This window comes from Nymphaea colorata, chromosome 2 (genome assembly GCF_008831285.2).
Source record: "Nymphaea colorata isolate Beijing-Zhang1983 chromosome 2, ASM883128v2, whole genome shotgun sequence".
In the NCBI taxonomy this organism is placed as follows: Eukaryota; Viridiplantae; Streptophyta; class Magnoliopsida; order Nymphaeales; family Nymphaeaceae; genus Nymphaea; species Nymphaea colorata.
In genome coordinates this window covers 9,878,012-9,902,581 of record NC_045139.1, presented here as the reverse complement: position 1 = coordinate 9,902,581, position 24,570 = coordinate 9,878,012, and the positions used below count along the sequence as shown (strand labels likewise).

The following is a 24,570-nucleotide window of genomic DNA, read 5'->3' as shown; positions in this document are numbered from 1 at the left end:
TCAATGTCATTCCTTGTCTCTCGCCCAGACAAGAACTGCTTTGGTCTTGGTGATTTTTGTGTGTTCACCAAGGGATGAAAGCAGAAGGATGACATGAAATGATTGCTACAGTCCTTTTTCCCCCACGGTATGATCTGTTTCTCCTTGCTGCGCGGCCATGAGTGGCTACCAGAAATTATTAGGAGCCTGTTGCCAGAAAATCTAGAGGCGTTGTTAGCAATTTGAGTGAGTATATGGGCCACGAATATCATCCTTCATTCTTATTAACTGTGTGCTTCTGTTCATTCCTTCATTCATGCCAAGGAGGACAAGGGCACAAGCACAACGCCCCTGTGGGCTCATTGATATGACAGAATTTCAGATGCCGTTCAGTCTTTTAGCTTTTGGGGAATGGCATGCTCGAGGGTATGTGTCCTGTCTGTCTACCTTCGCCTCCCTGATCAACAGACCACACTGAACTGCTTTTGAAAGTGCTCCCCATCAACTTGGCAGCCAAATGCTTAGGTCTGCTGCCAGTTTTTTAATGGCCAATAGTTGGTTTGGATTTTTTCCCAGTCTTCTGTGTGAACGGTATGTATGAGCAAGCTGGCACATAGGAATTTTACGCTATGGCACATTCAAACTAAGTAAACACGACACTTGAGTACGCAGGAGGTTTTTGGGTTTCTTGCGGGTTTCACCTCAGTCCTTGGAACATCCTTGGGAAAAATATGAGGAGGCGGCTGAGCTTTGTGCAGAAATTTCTTGCATTTTTCTTTGTCAATTTCTAGCAGCATGGTGGCAGAGAAATTTGACAACTTGTCTGGATTGTGAGCCCCCATTGAAGCAATAATGTGGTTAGGTGGACAGCATGAGTATGGAAATTTACTTGGCCATGGCTTTGCCTTTAATGGTAGACAAGCTTTCGTTGCATTCTGCAACATCTACTGTAATGCTTGATAGTGGAGGAACGTACAATTTATTACATTCATCTCGCAACCGGTGTAGGAAAGGGACAAAAGATGCAGATCAGTAGGATTAGATATTTTACTTTTTCCTGCAAAACAAGCAGAATGTACTATTTGCAGGACTACTGTTGCAAATAAGACCATATTGACTTACAATTGATAAGAAAAATGTCAGCTAACTTTTAGTCCCTCATACTAACCATATGAAGAATGACCAGCTTCTCACATCATTTCACTGTCTTCCTCAGGATAAGAAGCCTCAAAAGCTTCCCCACCAGAATTGGTTGGCGAGGGATCTGCAACATGATCTGTATGCTGTGCTGGCTTCATAGCTGCTTTACACAATTGTGGCTCTGCTAATTGCTGGTTGAGAGTTTCAATTTCTCTTTCAAGTTTCTTCTCTATGAGTTTATGAATCGAAGGAGTGGTGTGGGTGCTTGGCATAAAAATTAGTAGAGAGAACACAGAAAGAACGCATCCTTCTTGGAAGACAACTAATCATTGCGTGTGATAATAGGTATGCATGCGCGTGGTTCAAAAGAAGCAGGATCAAATATGCAGGAGGTTGAAGCAAAACTCAATTTCTTCCTACTCATGCAGATCTATTATGCTGCACCCATTAGTCAGACCAGTTTCTATTTCCTGCTGAAGGCTGCACTATCAAGTGTCCCACAGGCTGTTCTTCAGCCAGTATTGGCCAATGCATATCGAATCAGATAAATGTTTTTCTGAGTACTTGTTTTTCTTTAATCGGAAAAATGAAAGGATCAGATAAACTTTGATTCGATGACGGCTGTTATAGCCAACATCTTTGTTTGTCACCAGAAATTCCTTGAGTGCCATTTCTTTAGAAATTGGATCAAGCCAAAATTCTTCCACAGACTAACCAGGGAGGAGAATATAATAAAAAAAAAAAGTAAAATCAATCTTTTGGTCCTTCGTCCCTTCAACCAGAAGTGCGCCAAATCTAAAATGAGAGCCACGAATAGCATGAAATGTAGACCTGTAAGCGCATGGTTGAGGAAGTTGCTTTCCTCGAGATATTAGAACTTTTCCTGATGCAACTACCAAATATGGCTGAAAAGGTCAGAGCTGCAGGTTGGGATGCAAATGGGCTGGATCTGGTTTGGGAGTTTTGGCCATTTTCTGTCGTGGTGAATCCAAATCCAGCCACATCTCTAAGGGCAGAGCCAGAAAATTTTGGTTAAAGGGCACCTATATGAAAATGAGAAAAATTGTCATGAAGTTTCAATACGAAAATAAACATTTTTGCTGGTCTGTGTGGGCAATTGCCCACACCGTGCCTACACATGCCTCAAACCCTGCTCAGCTTTAACCCTAGCTGCAGAGTTGACAAGTGGGAATTGGAAGAATTAGCAAGGAAAATTAGCTAGATTGTTGCTAGATTCATCAATTGGAGATCGTGAGAAACCTGAGATAAATCTGCTGATATAATGCCTTTGTTCTCCAACAATCATTTTATTGTCTGCCATGATCAAATTAAGGCACTTTCTGATCTCGTATCTGTCAAAATGAGAATAAGGATGACCTGCAGAGGATAGTGTTGAGGTTGGGACAAATTGTCAACAGGCAACTTTTTTGAAGAGAGATCCCTCTCGTACACTACAGACTTCAGATTGCCCCCACTTGAAACTCTCGTGCATTTTTCTAGTAAATCGGGCTGGATGGACGGATTCATCTTGATGAATTTTCTACAAATTGATCTTTAAATTACACTGTTTTTTTTACCTTAGAGAAATTTTGAGCATATGTATGATGAATTTCAACGATATGAGTACTAATTCAATTGGAGACGACTAATCTGTTTCAAATATAATCCAATTTAATTGGAACAATTTGCCACTGCGGGTGCAGGAATGGGAAAAAATTCATGGGTATAATCTAAGGGTACGAAGCGATTCCTCTTCAATTTCTTGTCATCATATTAATAGCCCTCTACATGGGCTGGCCTTTCCTCCAATTGGAGAATATAATCGCACATAGTTTTAATTTTGCTTTCTCCATGGCAGGTGACAAATTGCTGCAAGTGGAAAATTTTTTAGGACGGTTTTCCTTTGCTGGTTTAAGTCAAGGGACAACCAGAACAGGGCATGGTAAACATGCACTTATCAATTTGGCAAATTGGAGTATCTATCCATGAAAATGGATGGCTTCGTCACTGAAAAAAATGAAAAAGAGAGAAGGAAAGACATGACCAGCAAAATCTTGTATATAAATGCTGTTCAGATCTTTGCAAGAATGTACATGTTATCCAGCTTCTGCCTTTTCTACAGTCACAATTTCATGTCTTTGTTATTGTGATTATCCGCATATGATGATACTATTCGAAGGATAGCACAGTCTAATTACCTTCTCAAGGTTGAGAATCCTTCGACATCCAATCATTCACAATAAGGAGCCTACTTCTCAATTGACTGAATTCTTGTTAAACCATCCTGCAAGTCAACATTGACAAGATTTAAGTGGGAAAAAAAAGAATGATAAAAACTGTGGGATGAGAATCAGATTTATGTTATATGATGTGCACCGCAGTCTTAATTCAACAAATCAGAACCTGGCATATGTTGATATTATCCTCAGTTATTTGGATAAACAACTTATTATGTATCACTTTTTCCTTTATCAACATCTTGCAACATAATCTTTAAGTGAAATCCCTGTAGGACTGCAGATTTGGTCCCCTAAATTCGTCAAGATTGTAGACAAGATTCGTAACATTTTACAGACAAGCATTATATTTCTTGATATGTAGAATAGGAGGACAAGAAGTGAAGATCAAGAGAAATATGTTGCAACACAGATTTAAATTTAGCAGATATTGACATACGCCAATTAAAAAACCAGATTTAAAAAGGCAATCAATGCCATCCATCAAAGACGTGCAGAAATAGCAGCAAAATTTGGTGCACCTTCTTCAGTGGGATCAGTGACATGCCTTAGCTATGTGAGTAACTTCTCTGTCGCCTCTCAAGTCTAAAATTCTTAAGTAAGCATGCACATTTTCTTTCCTCCAATCGCCACACAGTGCTTCCCTTTGGAGTTGAAAAATACCACTCAAAAAGATATTCCACATTAAATTTTTTGAACCTGAGAAGATAATGGCATTAGGCTGAATCAGATTGCACATGACTCGGTATGAAATTCCTTTGGAGCTGAAATTGTGGCTTTTAATGTTCCTTTATGGATGCATGTCAACACTCGATCGTTTCTTTTTTAGAGTAGAGGGGATCAGCTCTGCTGAGAACAAACTGCGGCAAAATTAACGATGCACCAGAAAACAGCGGACATTGCATCGTTTTTATCTGCAGTGTCGACCAACTTGGGGTTGCTGATATCTACAGCAGCATCATCGACACTTCAAAATGACAATCAGTAGCATTAAACACGTAGAATTTGTTCAGTTCGTATTAATGATCGTGATGGAAACTTCTTGGCTATACCAAAAAGAAAACGGACTGATCACTTCAGCAAGAGACGATTCCTTGGCATTCCTTTGTCGGTGATAAGGATCAAGGTGATTTGATTACTATAGATAATGGAGGAGGACGTATCAACGCATCTATTGCCACCAAATCTATTGGTGATACCAAGTCTGTTGGTGATAAAGACCAAAATTATTGTAAAAGAAATCTTTGCAAAAGGCAAGATAATCATGACTGTAAGTGGCAAGGCTCAACAAGACCTTGTGCCAAAACAGCTTAGAGGTGATAGTGAAACATCTCACAAAATCAAGAAATCGTGAGAGAAATATTTCTTTGTGAACGTAGACTTACCCTGAGTCGAACCACGTAAATATTGAGTTATTGTTCTCTATTATGGTATCAGAATGGTGATCAGAGGGCTGCAAAAGCATCCGTTATCCATGGCTGATAATAGAGAGAGCAACAATGGTACCAACACACCGTGTGTCTCTTACCAAAACACAAGTCTGTCATTTCCTGCTCCTGCAAATTTAAATTACTAGCTGTCAGTGAAGCGTGCATCAGACAACTCTCTTATATGGGGAACCACAGTTCGCCCCTCTTGAAAAGTTATAACTCGATGGAATTTATCGATGGAACAAATCCCCCACCTGAATGGATTGAAGAGTTCGGTGGAACAAAAGATCGTAACCCAAAACATGATGAATGGGTTAGATAGCAATCTGTTGGTGATAAAGACCAAAATTATTGTAAAGAAAATCGTTGCAAAAGGAAAGATAGTCATGACTGTAAATGGCAAGGCTCAACAAAGGCTTGTGCCAAAACAGCTTGTAACAAAACTTATAAGAGGTGATAATGAAACCACTCACGAAATCAAGAAATTGTGAGGGAGAAATATTTCTCCAAGGAAGTAGACTCACCCTAAGTCGAAACACATAAATCTTGTGTTCTTGTCCTCTGTTAGTCAGATGGTGGGTAGTATTAAAATAATAAAATATGGCGTATGCACTTCCTCAATTTGTTCCTGTTAACTTATTTTTCCTTAAAACAAATAATGCTTGATTAGCTTGTGCTATGCTTCCAATGAAGGATTGCTGGGAGACATGTTAGTGACTTTGCCATAACGTAACCACAAATATAGTTTTTGGATTTTAAACGGTGAGGCTTTGTACATTTTATAACGACAAAGTTGTTTTTAATAGAAAGAAAGGGAAAGTTTCGACAAATTTTAAGACAATTAATCTTTCGACTAGAAAAAGAAGGGTGGCTAAAACCATAAAAATAAAATGCAAAAATTGTAAAAAAAAAGTATAAAAATCTGGTAACTAAAAACTGTAAAAAAACACAAAAAAATAGGGAAAATGAAAAAAATAGGGAAATCTTGAAAGGGGGAAAACACGAATAAAATATATATTTTTTCATTTTTTGACTTTTTCAAAACAATGCGTTTTTTCGTGTTTTTACTTGGCTGACCAATCTTCCTATGCAGAGCCAAAAGAACTTCCTGGAGAGGGCACTAGAAGGTTGGGAGATTTAATATCGCCACAGGCTTAAAATGAACAGTAGAAGACTCTTGAAAGCATAAGGAATGTCTCTGGAGCCAAAATGGTTTAGGAGGGACGAATTGAGATGGGTGTTGGTCCTAAGAACTAGAATTGGCAAATGCGCCTGCTACCACAAACACGAAGCTGATCTGTAAGTTTCTGAAAGTCAGGCAGCTGCATGACGACATTGGGAAAGAAGAATGAAGGTTAGGCTCTGGTTAGAAATTGAAGATACCAAATTGAAATGATTTGCAAAAATGTCATTTAAATGTCACATCAATGCTGTTGGTTTAATTGATCAACTTGATCTTCATTCTTTCAAAGCTATCTAATTGCTGAGACTTCCTCGAGCGAGATTTATCAGAAGCCCACTCAATTCGTCCCTCCTAAACCATTTTGGCTCCAGAGACATTCCTTATGCTTTCAAGAGTCTTCTACTGTTCATTTTAAGCCTGTGGCGATATTAAATCTCCCAACCTTCTAGTGCCCTCTCCAGGAAGTTCTTTTGGCCCTGCATAGGAAGATTGTCATCAACCACAACCACCTGCATCGCCACCATAGACAGATCCAGGAAACTTTTAATGGTATGTTTTGTGTCATCCAGGGACTTGTGTAGAAACTTTTTCCATCTATTGCTGTTGGGAAAGCCACAGTTCTATGATTGTGGCATTGCATTCTCCAAATATTTGGGTGTTTTGAGAGTTGTCTCAACCTCAAAATGATAGAAATAAAAAAATAACTCATCCCAAATCCTCACATCATAATACACATCCACATACAATAAAACCATCAAAATAGAGCATTAAATATGGAGATGAAAAGATAAATATACGATGAAAGTGAAATTTGAAAAAGAGGAAAAGAAAAATGAAAATACATAAAGAGAAATAAAGATGAAAGGGAGAGAAAGAGAAAGATATTTGAAAGAGAAAGAATTAATGAGAGAGAAATAAGAAGAAGAATAAAATAAGAAAGGGCAAATAAAGATTGAGAAATTAAAATGACAGAAATATAAGTTAAAATGATAGAGAAAAGTTAAAATGAGAGAAAAACAAGTTTAAAAGAGATAAACAAGCTAAAAGAAATGAAGAAACTAGTTAAAATGATAAAAAGATAAGTTAAAAGGAGAGGGAAAATGATATTAAAGAAAATGTTTGCCTTGGTCATGTTCATGGAGCTTCAACGAGAATTCTTAGCTTTAGAGAGACTATACTTTCATCTCTTGCTATGAAGAAAAGAGACAAGAAAATGGTACAAAGAAAACTTATAAATACATTAAAAAAAGATTTGATATAGAGGCGGCTCCTTAGCTCTTGTGAGAAAAAAAAGCTCCTTAAAGGTGGTTTGAATGGGTTGCAGATGCTCCCCAAGAGTCCATCACAAACTCCTTCAAGGTCTCATCTTATTGAAAATTAAGGTTTGGATTTCAAGATTAAGAGAGCCAAACAATAAAAATTGAACAACAAGAAGAAGAGAAATAATAAGAGAAGAAGAAATCTAGAAGAGGAGATAGAGGGCCCAAAAGCTTGAAAAGATGATGGATTTCTAATATTAAATGAGAGAAATGAGAAGGTATTTATAGAGGAAGGAGACTCAAGGGCATTGTGGTATTTTTAAAAAATAGAATTAGCTATTAATTAGACATTATTTGCTTAAAATAGCTTAAAAACACTAAGAGGGTTAAATTTGTTCAAATATATGTTGACAAGAGCATTGACCATGCCAAGGGGCAAGCTGCCCACTACGCCAAGCAGAATAGCACCGGGTCATGCTTGCCAGGGCCATATCGAGCCATGGCAGGCTGCATTTGCTAGGGCTGCCAAGCCGGCCAGTGTCGGGCCATGCTTGCCAGGGCCATATCGAGCCGTGGCAGGCCGCATTTGCTAGGGCTGCCAAGCCGGCCAGTGTCGGGCCATGCTTGCCAGGGCCATACCACGCCATGCCAGGCTGGCCTGCCCGAGCCTAGATTGACCAGACCAGGCTTGGTCTACCTGCCATGTTGGCTATGGTCCCAACAAATGGTATTTTGGTATGGCTAAGATCCCTTTGATTCATGAGTTTGTCACCAAATTAGCTTATGAAATATATATTAAGAGAGTATATATGGCTTTTTAGGTTCATTCTCTCTCAACGTGGTTTCCCTCTTCAATTCTATTACTTTGCGTTTCTAAGACAAACAAATCAAGTACCCACGGTATGAATCGGATAGAAGCAACAGATCGTGACCAATCCACAAGACGTACATCAAGGCGGTAAGATATAATATTGCCCAAGAGTCGATTGATGATCTTTTTTTTTTCAATGGAGACTTGCCCGTTGTGTTTGGTCCACATTAAGTTGGTCAGTAGGCTCCGTATCGGGCGGGCCAAAAATCCAAGCCCGGTATTGGAAACGGGCCAGCTCGCGGCTCGGCCTGTTTCTAAACAGGTCAGGCCGGGCCCATGCAATATCGGGCCTCGGGCTTTGATTTATGCCAGAGGCCCAGCCCGGCCCGGTTATTAACCGGCTGAGTTGGTCTTTTTCGGGCCGAACCACACTTGTTCTCTCTTTCTTCCCTTGACCTTCTAGTTTTACCCTACGATACCTAGGTGCGCCCAATTTGGACCCGCACCCGCGTCGACGCGATGCGGGTGCGGTCAGCCGCACCTGACTGAATTCGTCCATTTTCAGATGCGCACCCGACTCGCGTCAAACACGAGTCGGGTGCGGTCAAACCGCACCGGCCTTTTTGGTCAAAATTTTGGGCGTTTTGGGCATGATTTTTAAGTTAGGGAATTGATTTTTAACTCAAAAAATTTTGGGCGTCGACGTTAGGGCACAAATTGGCTTCTCTCCCTCTCACACTCGGCTTCTCTCAGAGACCAACGGGCAACAAGTTCTCTGATTCTCTCCCTCTCAGCCTCTCTCTGCAAGACCGACGCTGTGCATTGTGCAGTGTGCTCCCTCTCTACGACGCTTGGAGTTTGGGAACTCTATGCTCTGGTGCTCCCTCTCTCTGCGACGCTTGGGGAGCTCTTTGCTCCCTCTCTACGACGCTTGGAGTTGGGGAACTCTATGCTCCGGTGCTCCCTCTCTCTACGACGCTTGGGGAGCTCTTTGCTCCCTCTCTCTGTGTTGCTCCCTCACCCAGAACTCGCTGCTCAGTGCTCCCTCTCTCTGCGACGCCACTCCTTCTCTCTGTGTTGTGTTCGGATTTGGGTAAACTCTCACTCTCACTCTTTGATATGTACTGGTTTGCAATTTTTTTTTTGTTTTTGCCTGTCTGTGTGCTGACCCCATAATGTTGTTGTTCTTTTGTGTGAGCATAGTGGAATGGAAATTTTAGTGGGCGGGTTTTGGGGCATTGAAGTTTCATTCAATTTTTTGTTGCTTTAAATTAGTCATTCAATTCGTGTTATTTGTTCTATTATATTTTTCTGCATCTATTTCTAGTCATAAGCAATGTAAGGAGCGAAAAGTATGCATTTCTTTCTAGTTTTCTTTTAAACCATAATTTGTTATGCTTAAAGCCTTAAATATATTGGTGTCATCTAGCTAGCCTAAGTTATAATTCTCTTGATTCTTTGTTGGAATGTTTCACGAACTTCCTCTGGGTCTACAAGCTCACCATCTGTGGTTATTATTTATTAACTAATTTATGTCTATGCTATCAAAGCATGTCCTTGATCCTGGAGGTATCAGTCTTATTGCATATATATTAAAAATATGCATTTTTTTTTCTCAATATTCTCCTCCTCTGCCTATTCTTAAGCACTTTGTGATTGCATTACTTCCAAGATCTCAGGTTGAATCGATAAAAAAAGAATGCTTTTTACTCATAATATAAAGTAAACTTAAATTGGGCTTTGTCATGGTTAATCATTTTTTCCCTTCTGACTTTTGATTCAGTGTGGTCATTTAGTGAGTTGTATGACTTAACCTTCTCTGTGTTGATCATATATTTGTTGTCTGTCCTCTGAAAAATGAATTTATTCTATGAATTTGAATGAACTGAATGACTGATTTACACTAATTGGTGGTTGAGAGACATCATAAACTACGGTTAATTAGTGAACAAACTACATCTGTTAATTGCTAAACTTGTTTTTCTTTTGTCGGTGATAAGTTGCTATCTATTCTTAAATTTGTTATGTTTGAAATTTTTTATTTTTGAACTTTGAAGGTAAAACCATAAAAGATGGCAAACAGAAAGAAAGGAAAAGAAGTTGTTTCAGATTCTCCTGCAATAGGCTCTTCATGTAGTGTGGATGTGGATGAAAGTGTTGTTTCAAAGCCTTCTACACTACCTGGTGAAGCATTTGCATCCGAAGAAGAACCACTATGGAAAGAAATGAAAGCGGTCACTAAAGATGTGGGCAGTGGCGGTGGAAATGTGCATTTCGTATGCAAATATTGTGAAAATACATTTGTAGGATCTTACACAAGAATTAAGGCACATTTGTTGAAGTTGTCAGGTCATGGAATTCGAGGATGTAAAAAAATTTCTGCAGAAAAAGCTCGAGAGTTCAAGAGGTTGCAAGATCGTGCTGATGAAGTACACAACAAGAAGAAAACAAGTATTATCGTGACAAATCTTAAAAGTTCTGATAGGAAAACAAAGACTATAGTGACATGTTTTGATTCTTGCCGAAGGGCAGAAATAGATAAAGTGATTGCTAAGTTTTTCTATTCTAGTTGCATTCCTTTCAATGTTGCTAGAAATCCATATTGGAAGAAGGCTTGTACTATGCTTGCAAATAGCAAATTTTCAGGATATCAACCTCTCGGTTCAGAAAGGTTACGCACATCACTTCTTCATAATGAAAAAAATGAGGTTGAGCAAAGTTTAGAAAGAAAAAAGTTGAAATAGAACACGACTGCGATATCAATTGTTATTGATGGGTGGACAGATATTCAAAGACGTCCACTAATTAATTTCATTGTCATTGCACGTGATGAACCAATATTTTTTAAGGCAGTTGATGCGTCTGGAGAATATAAAGATGCAGGATATTTGAAGCAATTATTTGTAGAAGCCGTCAAGGAGGTTGGTCCTGATAATGTGGTGCAACTCATTACAGACAATGCTGCTGTATGCAAAAGTGCTGGACTTAGTTTGAGGTATGATTTTCCACATATTTTTTGGACTCCATGTGTTGCACATACTTTGAATTTAGCACTGAATGACATATGCAATCCTCCAAGTGGAGATGTAGATCCTAAGGGACATGAGCTATTCACTTGGATTCAAGAGATTGAAAAAGATGCAAGAAATATTTGAAATTTCATCGTTAATCACCAACATGCATTGTCTCTTTTTAGTAGTTATTCTGATTTCAGACTGTTAAAGGTTGCAGAGGCACGATTTGCTTCAATAATTGTCATGTTGAAAAGAATTCAAAGAGTGCGAAGTGCACTTATTCAAATGGTGTTTAGTAGAGAGTGGAGCTTTTATCGGGTTGAAGATGAGGCTAAAGCTCAACGTATTAAAAACCTTATTGTTGAAGATAAATGGTGGGATAAAATTGCATATTTTTTGGATTTTACAGAACCAATTTGGTGCATGTTGAGAGCTGTTGATAAAGATGAGCTTATGCTTCATCAAGTTTACGCAATGTGGGAAAATATGATTGAAGAAATTCAATGTATAGTTTTAAAGAAAGAAAAAAAAGACATTGTACTTGATAATTCATTGATCATATAAGTACAATATTAGTTCAAAAATGAGATAAAAGCAATAATCCATTGCATTGCATGGCTCATTCTTTAAATCCCAAATATTACACCAAAAAATGGATTGAATGAACTCCTGGACGTGTTACTCCACATCTAGATGTTGAGTTAAACACTCAAAGAATGTCATGTATAGACAGACTTTTAATAGATTCTTATACCAGAACACAAGCTATGTGTGAATATAACAAGTTTTCTTTAGGAGATTTTAATTCAGAAGGTGCAGCACAAGCAAGAGAAGATGATCACATGAGTCCTTTTGATTGGTGGGCGTCCTATGGATCAGAAATGCGCGTGCTTCATAAACTTGCTTTGAGGTTACTATCACAACCTGTTACATCATCGTGTTGTGAAAGAAATTGGAGCATATATGGTCATATACACAACATTAAAAGGAACAAGCTCACTAGTCAACGTGTAGAGGACTTGGTTTATGTGGATTCCAATTTGCGTCTTCTTTCAAGAAAAGAAAATGAATACAGGTATTTCTTTATTAGGTTGTTTTGTTTTGCTCAATTTGTTGTGTTGTATTAGCTTTTTTATATTTTGGTGGTACATATTTTTAATTATTTAATTTTCATCTTTAATAAATGCAGATGTGGATCATCGCAATATTGGGATGTAAATCCAGATGAATTCGATTTCGATGGAGAACGTAACTTATATGTTGCTAACATGGATTTTTCTGATCCTGTTATTCCTTCTGAGGCATTTGATGATGATGATATCGTTCGAAGCATTCAACAAAATCAAGATATTGGTGGAAGTGGAAGTGGAAGTGGAAGTGGAACGTGACTCTGGTTTATGAAAGATGATGTAATATCTAATATGTATTGATGTATGAACTATGAAGGCGTTTGATGATGAAGAATATGTATTGATGACTATATGAACTGTGTTTTTTGTGAACTCAAAACTATAGTACATTTGTTGTTGAATGTTGATAAAGATATATATATTTCTTGTTGAATGTTGAGTTGGTGATATGTATTTGTTGTTGAATGTTGAATTGATGATATATATTTCTTGTTGAATGTTGAATTGATGATATATATTTGTTGTTGAATTTTGAATTGATGATTGATAATGATATCATGATTAGCAAATTGTAATTTTGATCTTGTTATTTAATAATTTTGTGGTTTATATTATTATATTTCAAAAATAATAAAATACTCTCACCGCACCGCCGCACCTAAATTTTTTGAGATGTACCGCACCGGCACCCGCACCCCGCACTCAGGTGACATAGGTTTTACCCTGCTGCCATGAGAGCCTCCGAGCAAGCAGGTCCCCCTTACTGTGGATTGTGTGCGAACAGGACTGGCTGGTGAAGGAGGATTTTGGCGGCAAGGGCCTGGTGGTGCCCTGGTGCAGGCATATGAATGTCCTCTCTCATCCCTTCGCTGGCGGTTTCTTCACCCACTGCGGCTAGAACTCCACCACCGAGGGCATATCTGCCGGCGTGCCCTTCCTCACTTTCTCTATTATGGTAGACCAAAGTTATAACACCAAGATGATATAAATATGGTGGGGAGGGAGAAAATAGCGGCGATGGTGAGAAAGGTGATGGATTTGGAAAGGAAGAACAACAAGGAAATGAGGAGGAGAGGCAAGGAGTTTAAAGACAGTGCGAAGTAGTTGTGAATGAAGAACAACGAAAAAACCCTAACATAAGTTTATTAAAAAAAAAAAAAACTAATTTATTGTCAGGCTTCTCGGGCCCCCGATGATGATAGTCGCGGGCCCGAGCTGGACCCATTAGTTACTGGGCCGAACCAGGCCCGATAATGTAAGCCCGGGCTCGGGGCCGAGTAGGGCCGGGTACCCGGCAGCAGCCCAGCCCGGTGCCCAGGCTTATAATGGTCACTCGCCAGCTATAAAAGACTTTCCTAGATAATTCGTGGAGATGTATTTTGTAAAGAGAACCACAAGATAATATTAATGAGAAGAAGATGGTTGAGATGGAATGAAGGGGGGGTTGGAATACGCCCTCCAAATGCGCACCAACTATTCTCCGCCTTAAGGCCCACACTGCTTCTCCTTACTAAATAATTGGTCCACCACATTTGCCTCAAGTCAGAGCAGTAAAATGGCCTTTGACTCTTCTTTGGGGAAGAAAAATAAAATAAAAAACCCTTTTCCCTCCATTAACGACCTAATTTAGTTATGCACTGGAGTTGGTGGACGCAAGGTTTGATTTTACATGTTTGAGTTGTTGGTTTCTAACCCGTTATTTTCAGTCCTCTTTTGTTTACTCCGCCGAAAACTGCATTTTCAGGGGAGATGTAGTCGTGAGACGCCATTCTCTTGAACCTTTCAATTTGTGATTCTCCAATGCGGAATGTTTGATAGCCTTTGATTTGAAATTCGATGTGATTTCGAGATTGTCCGGAATTTTAGAAATTAAGGTCAGAGCACCCTCCCATCTGATCTGAAGTTAGAGGATATGGAATTCTCGTTTTTACATGGAAGTAAAATCTGAGGAGGTTTTAGATCAGCATCAGAGATTATCAAACAAACCCTAAAGCTCGATTTTGGTGACCAAGTAAAACTTTATGATATAAAGTAGTCGGGAAATTTTGAAGGTTATTGGATTGGCAGCAAGTCTTTTATTGACCACTTGCTTCGCTCTTCCAAAAATAGCGTCTCCTCCTCTCCTTCCTTCTTCTCTTTTTCTTTTTCTCACGAGACCTCGTGCGCCATGATATGTAAGGAAATGTATGCTTCAGACGTTCAATTTCTCGCTTTCGGTGATGGACTTAAACAAACGTTTTATTCACCATCTTTCAGTGTACAAAAATCTCATCTGGCCCCCACAAAACCGCTCTGTACAAGACGGGAACCGATCTAGCTGGTCCCCACACCCAGTTTGGGGATACCCAGCCACGTCAGAAATTTGACCCGCTCCCCAGGTTAGCTCCGTCCACGTCAGCCAGGCACTCGACTGCAGATAACATCCAAAAACGCGTCGCCGAGCTGCTCGAGAGCGAACCTCCAACCCCACCCTGCGGGGTCCCACCCCCCAATCGATGGGTCGGACGGCGGAGCAGGGCTCAGAAGGGAACAACTTTGAGAGCAGCACCGGCGGCGAGGCACGGCCTGAACGGCAACGCCGGGCGGCATTTCCCGAAGTCGAATCCGTGAACGGGTCTGTGCTCCGCGGCATTAAAGCCGCCGGAGTCTGGCGAGGCGGAAGGGATCGGGTTCGCGGTCCGCCGGTAGGGGCCGAACCACTTGGCCTGCATGTAGCGGCTCTTCCGCCACAGGGGAAGGTCCAGTCTCTTCGCCCTTCATCGATTTCTTTGCGGCCTCAGACACGGAGTCCACGATCTGGCGGAGTTCCTCCGGCCGGGAGACAAGGACCCGGCGCAGGGCGGCCAGGATCCTGTCGTACTGCTTCGTCGGCCGAGCGATCTCGAACTCGCCGGCGAAGTCCACGTCGACGACGTACCTCCGCTGCTCATGATCCCCGTCTCTCTCCACCAGCACGTCGATGTACTCATAGCTGCCGGGCGTCAACCCGCCGGATTTATCCCACTTGACCTTGCAAATCCCCGCATTCAAGCCGGCCTCCATCAACCGGATCATCACCGATCTCCGCAAGGCCGGCCGTCCGTCGGCGACCCCCGCCGCTTCGTCGACCGCATCCGAAACCACGCACGCGATCTTTGCCCTGAGGGGATCGCCGGTGAGGGACATGAGGAGCTCCTCCAGGTCCGCCGGGACGTCGTTGTCAGATAAGAAATCCAAGTCCAGGGACGACTCGGTGCTCTGTTCATCGTCCGCCCTCCCAGCTCGGTCATCGTCTCCCTCCATGAAGCTGTGGACGAGGCCCGCGAGGCACTCCGAGTCAGCCTCGTGCTCGCTCCCCCTGCTGACGTACCCTGCAAGCAACCGATCTCCGACGCCGCAGGGCCTGGCCCCGGCCCGTTCGTCGAGCGGAAGGGTCACCTTCTTCGTCATCATCCCTGGCGACCACCGACAGCCGTTCATCTGCAGAGCAACGGCCTTTCTTGTCGTCCTCCTCCGTCCCCTTCCCCTCTGAACCAACCCTCTTCTCCGCTGAAACCTCCTTGGTTTAAAGCACCCCTCAGTGTCAACATTTATACGACAGGATGTCCTCACTCGCAGACCCGCTCCTCTCGCTCTTTTGTCGTTTTCCGCATCCCCTTTAAGAATGAGCGAGCCCACTCGGAGCAGAAGCAACTTCCCCTCGGACTCATCCAACTCTCCATCTATGATGGAACGAGACATTTTATGGAGATACATATATTATATTAAAATATGGTCATTAGTTTGGGATTATTGGGCATACTACCAAGTAAAGGTTCAGCACAAACAAATGTTTCAACTTCAATATTAAGAGAGGATTGGTCGACCCAAGCTAGTCTTTGTATCTATCACCGTGCACATGCCCACGTGCATGACACATACCAAAATGGGCAACGCGGGATACATGTCATTCGTGCACGGTGTGCCCCGACAATGGTTGACCATAGTTTTGGTTTTTTCACTGACGTGTTGCACAAGCAACATTTGTGCTTAAACTGTGGACCAATGCGCATAGTCGAGCCTTTGATGAGGAGAGTCCAAATCCAAGTTCCAAACAGAACCAGATTACACATATAGGGCTAGCTCTATTAAATTAAATTCAGCAAAAGATGGATCCAACCCGTATCCAAATCATTCATATCCCTATCTATAATCATACATGGGGTGGCATATGGAAGGATCTCTCCAATATACATGTACATAGGGTGGTAATCATACAATTGATGCATACATATACACATAGACATTGTAACACATCAAAGTTTGGTTTCTTATTGAATATTGTGATGGATCTTCAAAGAGAGTTGTTAAAGTAAGTGGTTGTCGTGGTTCTTAGCCCTTTTAGAGTCGAAACAGAAGCTGCTAGAGAGGGATGGGATCCACTGGACCATGAGTTCGAGCCCGAGAGTGGCTCGAGTAGTTACACAAACACATACATGCATGCATACGCAACCACATGTTACGTGTTCAGTCATAGTTCATATAAAATTGCTTGTCGATGGGCTTTTCTCCAACATCAAAGGACTGAAGACTTATCCGCAGACAAGATAATGCAGCCAGTTGTGTTGGAGTAAACTACAGGCTTGTTTATACGTTTTTTTAACGAGCAAAGAAGATTAAAGATCTTATTTAATTAACGATGAAAACAACTAGATACCCAGCGTTGGGGCCGGTCATCCCTGATCCCAGCCATTATAGAACTGGAGCTAAATATTATAGCTTGAGGTCAGGAAGCTTCGCAAAGATTAGAGAGGAAGAATAAGTAAGGACAATTGACTATTTAACTTTAATAAGATATGTATGCCCTGTAAGGTTCGAGTTATGTGTCTTTACACGCAAGGGGATATGTGGATAAAAATTGGCACCCCTAACTTTATCCGTTTGCTTCTTTAATATCTACTAAAAATGCAAATCTGGCCCACTTCCCACTGCCTTTCTTTCATCCATTTACACACTGTTTTCCAATCTTTCTAGGGTCCATAACAATATATATATATATATATATATATAGAGAGAGAGAGAGAGAGAGAAAGAGAAAGAGAGAGAGAGAAGAGAGGGGCCGAGGACGGACATTGAACGGCTTCAGGCAGCCCCTCATCCCGATTCTAAATGTCGTTAGAAAGGTAGCACCTACAAAAATTAGACCAGACCAGCCAGCTATTTTACATATTATTTGCATAGAGAGTGAGAGACTAGATAAATATTAATTCTTGCAACTTTGTCTTCCAATTTTTAAATCTTTCTTCCTCTTCGTCAAACATGGTTTCGTATTGAAGAGCAATAGAAGTCAGGATAGAATTTTTCTCTTCTTTATATATATATTATTTTACTGCAAGAAGTTAATGTTTGAAGCTGTGACGCTTTTGAACCGTCAGTAATGGCTTATTAAATGTTTCATAAATTTTAAAAGATTTACTTTAACATATGTAATAAAATTTGAAAAATTCTACTGTTAAAATTTTTAAATTATAATTCGGCCAAAGAATTCCTAGCTTTGCCCTCTGTCATACCTAATCTCATGGGTGAGGCTCCACCAATAGATAAATAGGCGTTGAGAGGCACATAATAATAATAATAATAATAATAATAATAATAATAATAATATTTTATTTAGTTTAAGTTCAAGTTTCACGATGCGGCTAAGATTGTACACGGATGATAAGGAATTGCAGTTTTTTGGGCCATGAATGACTAAGAGTCACTGTCAGACCGTCGCATTGTCAAAGCTCGAAGCCGTAAACGATTCAAATAATGCACTCGTCCCGACCCACAAAGTAAAAGCCAACCCATCACGGGGGCAAGTCTTTGAGGCTGTTTGGTAACAAACAGGTACTCTGTCTGTTTTTGGGATCAGAACATATTTATGGTTCATGGAACAAGTCCTTCTTTTTCCGTTTTTTTTTAAGAGTGCTTTTCATTTAGGGTTACATAAATCATGTTTTTAAACCTTTTGTTTTTTTCTTTTTTTGGTCTAGATGTGTAAGACAGTGGGTAGGGTAGGGATAATATTCATGAGCACCAGCGTGGTAACATAGACCTTCTTGAAAATGAACCACCTTGTTGTCCAATGCGCTACACCCGTAGATGTAGGACAACGGAAGCCAGCGTGGGCGTTGGGAGTGTGTCGTTATGTTGATGGTGGTTTACGTTGAGTGGGTCACCCACCGGGTGCCTTCATCCGCCTGCTGCCCCACCTCATGCTTATGTGATGGAAGGAGACATTTTAAAATAATTCGTGCGGATATACTTAAAAAATAATATACATAAAATTGGGGTCGGAATATGCCCTGCAAGCAAACGCGCACCAACTATTCTCTGCATAAGCGCCACACTGTTGTCCCATACTCGGCGTCCACATTGTCCCCACGTCAAAGCTCCAGCGGACAGCAAAATGGCCTTTGACTTTCCTTTACCAAAGTGCCCTTCTCCCTCCATGAGTTCCTTAATTTAACTTCTTGATATCAATTCACCCTCTCTCAATATCTTGCTTGCCAAAAAAGATGTCTTGGAGATTGCAAGGATGCATGAGTCAGCAAGTTAGGCATGCACGTGCCCATGCGATGCAAACGCACACCGGAAATACGCCACACACGACCCGCCTTGCGCCGGGGCACGCCATCGCGTACGCCTCCTCTCGTGTCTGCCTTCTGCCGCCCATGCGGCGGCGCAAAGTACCATTTGTCGCCACCGTAACTGCTTCCATCTAATTTTAAGATGAGTAGGTTAAGAGAGAGGCAGAATATCTCCATCTTCAATGAAAGGACAGAAAGAAGAAGCTAATCATCAAGGCAAAAAATAGCGATGCTATTTTACAATTACTGTACCGGGAGACATCATCAACTTAATTGCTTTAGGAAAAAGAAAAAGGTAGTTTCCGCCACATTCTTGCTTTAAAAATGTATAGGTTTGATCCCCACTTCAACTTGCTTAAGCAAGAAAATTTTCCGATCAAACCACCGGAAGTATTGGATCACAAACTAAACCACAGACGCACATATCAAAGAGAGCAGCGCTTAATGCTTATTAATTATGTGACAAGAAACGATGCGCCCATCGTTCCGTCATTTACATAAAGCAAGTCAAAATTTTGAGAGATGATGCCGAGCTGTGCAGCGTACGCATGGCCCCCACCAAACACCTCTGTACAACAAGACGGGAGCCGTTCTAGCTGGTCCCCACACCCACTCTTGCCTATGCCTAACCAGATAACGTGCCACGTCACACGCTTGACACGCTCCTCAAGACATCGCTCGCCACGTCAGCCAGGCACTCGAGTGCGGATAACATCAAAAACGCGTCGCCGCGCAGCCCGAACACGATCTCCAACCTGGGCCCAACCGCTCCATCGGACGGTGGTGCGGGGTCCGGGAATTAGAAGGGCACGGCCTTGAGCGCAGCACCGGCGGCGAGGCCGGGCCTGAAGGGCATCGCCGGGCGGCATTTCCCGAAGTCGAATCCGAGGACGGGTCGGTGCTTCGCGGCGATGGAGGAGACGTCGTCTGGCGAGGCGGAGGAGACCGGGTTGGTGGTCCTCCGGTAGGGGCCGAACCATTTGGCCTGCATGTATCGGTTCTTCCGCCACGGGGGAAGGTGCAGGCCCTTCGCCTTCATTGATTTCTTTGCCGCCTGAGACACCGTGCGCACGATCTGGCGGAGTTCCTCCGGCCGGGAGACGAGGACCCGGGGCAGGGCGGCCAGGATCATGTCGTACTGCCTCGTCGGCCGAGCGATCTCGAACTCGCCGGCGAAGTCCACGTCGACGACGTACCTCTGCTGCTCATGGTCCCCGTCTCCCGCCACCAGCACGTCGACGTACTCGTAGCTGCCAGCCGCCAACCCGCCGGCTTTATCCCACTTGACCTTGCAGATCCCAGCATTCAACCCGGCCTCCCTCAGCCGGACCATCACCGATCTCCGCAGGGCCGGCCGGCCACCGGCAATCCCGGCCGCTCCCGCAACCGCATCCGAAACGATGCCGGCGATCTCCGCCCTGAGGGGATCGCCGCCCCGGGGCCTGAGGAGCTCCTCCAAATCCACGGCGGCTTCGCCGTCAGAGAAATCCAGGTCCGCACACGCCTCCGTGCCCTCTTCATCGTCCCACCTCCCCACGTCGTCGTCTCCCTCCATGAAGCCGTGGACGAGGCCCGCGAGGCACTCCGAGTCTGCCTCGTGCTCGCTCCCGCTGCTGACGTACCCGGCACGCCGCCGATCTCCGGCGCCGCACAGCCTGGCCCTGGCGGGCTCGTCCAGCGGGACGCTCACCTTCTTCGCCATCATCTCCGACGCCCACCGGCAGTCGCTCATCTGCAGACCGACGGCCGCCGTCTTCCTCCGTCCGATCTCTCTCTCTCCCTCCGATCAAACCGTGCTGGTTTAAAGCCCTCCCAATGTCAACATTTATACGACAGCAGAATGGCCTCACTCAGGTCCTCTCTCCCCTCGCTCTTTTGTCGTCTTCCGTGTCTTTTCTTTGTAAGCGAAAAAAAGAAAAGGCAGAGGGAGGAGGTGGGAATATTCGGGACAATCTACCTCCCCTGCTGCTTCTTCATCCCTCCACTCTTTCTGCCACGTGGCAGCATATCCAACCGCATCTTCCCTCTTATTCCGACCAACTGCTCGGACTTCGGCCGCCGGAATACAGGAAATGAGCCCTAATGCGACAAATCATTACATTAATAATATCTAAACAACTAAGTTATATGAGGAAACTTATAGCATAAATGAAATAAATTATGTGACTTCCGGTGTGGGCAGTTGCCCCCACAGGAGCCCACATTTTAACTTGGCCATCGACACCAACCCCTTCTCAGCCTCTCACCCTCACCTTGATTCGGCCCTGTGTTTGGAGTTCCCGGCGGGGTCTTGCAGCGGGTTCAAATAGGGGCGTCAGAACTGTCCAGGTTCATTGAATCTGACGAAATGAAATACTGTCTAGGTTCGATGAACCTGGTTCCCGGATTCCGGTAGCAGACCCGATAACCTTGTTGTTCTTGGGTTGTGCTTTTGTGAGAAACCTCGCGGTCGACTCGGTGACGCTGACCTGATTAAATTCGCGGCGATTTTGAACTATTAATTCTACACGGAACCGGTTACGGAATTTGCAGAAATAGTTTTGGAGCTTTTTTTTTTTGTGAACTCGAAGCTTGATTCGGATGACGGGCAAGGCTCGACTTGGTTCGGTTGGCTCACTAGCCACGAGTTCATTCGCGTCAGACCCTGTGCTTGGAGCTAGTCGAGCTCCATAGAACAAGCTCGAGATCGACTCAACATTGAGTTCAAACTCAACTTGTTTAACTCGTTTCTGTTAAGCATGTTTTAATTTTTTTTTAACTTGTTTAATTGCAACTCATTTAACTATTCTCTCGTTACAATTTAACATTTATGACATAATCGAGCTGAGTTGAGCCGAGTTTAAAGTAGTCGAGTTCCTTCAACTCAAACTCGACTTATTTAACATTTCAAGCATATGGCGTCCAGCTCGACTCGTTTATAAACAACTCACATACCCTTCTAAATTTAACCATAGTGACCAACTTATCGTAATCCCACTGTCTGCGAAATCAACTTGTGCTGTTCACAAATCCCTTTTGTGTTATCTCCATCGTTTTGGAGGCATGTATATCCTCCTATTAGAAGAAAAACAATCCTTTACTAACATCAGGGACCTGTTTATCAAGTGAACAATGGGGATGAATTTTGTCAAAAGATGTATGCAAATGTAATGTATGGATTTCAATATAATGACCTTAACTGGAGGAATATACCAAGATTTTATATGCATATATGTAGAGAGATGATAGGAATTAGTAGAATGCATCACTATTAAGACATGGCTGTGTTCCATACGGGCGAGGACCAGTGGGGTACTCAACCTGAGTAGTTGAACTGCTTTACACAGCATCCATTGCCAACTTTTCCTAAGTAGATAGATCGTACTGCTTGGCATCTGAGAGGCATATTCCGCATGATTTCGTCGTTGGGGACCAAAAAGATCCGCTCTTCTTTAATACCATTCGACTAGCTGCTATTAAATTTTAACTCGAAAATTTTGCCAACCTGAAAATCTTTCACAGTTTGCAGAATCATCTCGGAGAAACGAAGTTAAATGTACTTCCTTATTTACATGGAGCCCTCGAGTTCTAAGCTAATCTGTCCGTTGATGAAGGTGGGTCCTGCTTAGTTTCAAACCAAGAAGACAGAAAAAGAAACAGCAGCTCTCTCTCTCTCTCTCTCTCTCTCTCTCTGGTCTCCACAGGGGACTTGGTTACCTTGAAGTGAAAGGTAAAGCGTTCTTAATTGTGATAAAAGATTATTTTAAATGTCCCAAGGAGCGAATGATTCAAACTTCCGGCTGCTGTTTCTTAATATTTCTGGAAAACAGCACCGATCAATCATGCAGATTCATAAATGAGGAAAACGTTGATAGACTGTCTTCTTGGCACAGTGCCATTTAATTTTCATCACCAATGCGTTGGGGCGAATATCCGAAAGATGCCCTTGCACCGATTCCATCTTCAGTCAAATACCCGATTCCATCTTCAGTCAAATACGTCCATCGTAAACTCTAAACCCTAAGAGTAACCTCGACAATATTTTCCGGTGAGCAAGTAGGTTATTCCACCGCCTGTGATAGCCGAAGCCTCCTCCTTTTTCTTGGTACAGAGCTGCCTCGGTACCAAAAGGTGGTGAATAACTTAAGAAATTTGGTGAACCGTGAAGCTTTACTTTAGGTGGCCTGTTCTTTAAGCATTTCTCAGTATGTATTGTTCGACAAACTTAAAGTTTGTAAGTAAGACGAACTTTACTTGGATCTGCTTGGCGTAAGCTGGGGGTTGTGCGGGCAGACACTAGCAGGATCGTATTAATTACCGGGCAGGAGTTGAACTTTTGACCTTCTTTTAACTCAAACATTCAATTTAACTTGAAAGCTCTAAGGTAATCATATGCTCAATCTTCATCAACATGGAATCTGAATGAGTAAACAATTTAACCATTGATTAGGTTCTTCTTTCCAAAATCTCCATCGCCAACTTGGCCGAATTTGCGTCCATAATGGTTCCTAACCATGGCAGCAAATCCCTTGAATCAGCCATCCCTCGTCTTGATTCATGATATTTTCAAATACGCAGGTATAGATGATCTAGAGGGTGTAGTTTGGTGACTCTGAAATCCTTTTCTCGGATGAAAGCTACAGTAGATATCCAGATGTTGGACATTGGATAGTTATATATCAAGTCCATAAGGCGTGCTGGAAATATCTTGGTGAAGTTGGTTCTAGTTCATAAGATTAATTGAACTTTGTTAATGGGGCTAAGGGTGGATCAGGTTGCCAATGGTCATGTCATGCAACCGAATATAACTTCGGAATCTCCAGTTTGATTCGAATCTCACAGGGTTTATTCTCAGCATTTTGCCTAGCAACGGTAAAAACAAACAACTGAAAATAATTGGGGACATTTATGAATGCTTTTGTATGCCCCTGAAAACTATTCCTGAGATCAGATATAATATGTAGGTCTCTTTCTCGAGAATTTTCAATTCATCACAATCTACTGTAATCAGTAATCTCATCTATATATCTATTGGGCGGCCCGGAATATCCTACTTCCATGTCCAAACATGACGCTTTTCTTGCGACTGATTTGCATATGCTGCTGCTGCTGGACATGACAACGAGATTACAAAAGTAATAAAATCCAGATCAACGTGCACCGCCATAGCTTCATAGCAGGGGAAAACTATCAGGTTGCTTATAATATGAGGATGACCCTGAGATGTTTGTGCTTCAATAGCGAATGACAAAGTTACCATTTGAAACGAACAACAGTATAAGAAAGAGAGATGAAGCTTCTGAAAGTGCAGTTGTCTTGATTAATTTACTCCACTACCATGGCATTCTTGCTTTCATGGCAATTCCCATCCATTTTTAAAAAACTAATAAAATGGATATAAATAATTCAAAACATAAAAATCACTTTTTCGTTAAAAAGTCAATATAGAGACAGAAGATATTACTTTATTAATATATACCATTCTTAATATGAAATTACTAATTTTGTTTACTAATAATCCTGTACACTGCTTTTGCTTTCCTTCAAGAAACGAAGACACAAGATACTCAAATCTCTACCTTATATATGAAACAAGTTCTCTGAGATAGCTACGCAGGTTCATGTAGAACGAAAAACCAATCTTGCAAAAAGAAGAACTTTATATATCTATGAATCGGGCATCTTAATGAAGGGATCATGGGTTTAGTTCCATGTGGTTATGGGACCAAATTCTAAAAGAAAAGCGTTTAAAATGTCATTGCCGACAAGCCTAATACAGTAGGCAGCAACAAAACAACAGTAATGGAATCTCTATGCC

The 24,570-nt window shown here is 42.1% G+C and overlaps 1 protein-coding gene across 1 annotated transcript; it reads right to left on the bottom strand.

Annotated features, from left to right (window-relative positions):
- Window positions 1-19,572: 19,572 nt before the first annotated feature.
- On the bottom strand, window positions 19,573-20,475 carry LOC116247418 (uncharacterized). Its single transcript, XM_031619603.1, has one exon. The coding sequence runs from the start codon at window positions 20,473-20,475 to the stop codon at window positions 19,573-19,575; it is 903 nt and encodes a 300-aa protein (XP_031475463.1).
- Between the last annotated feature and the right edge of the window lie 4,095 nt (window positions 20,476-24,570).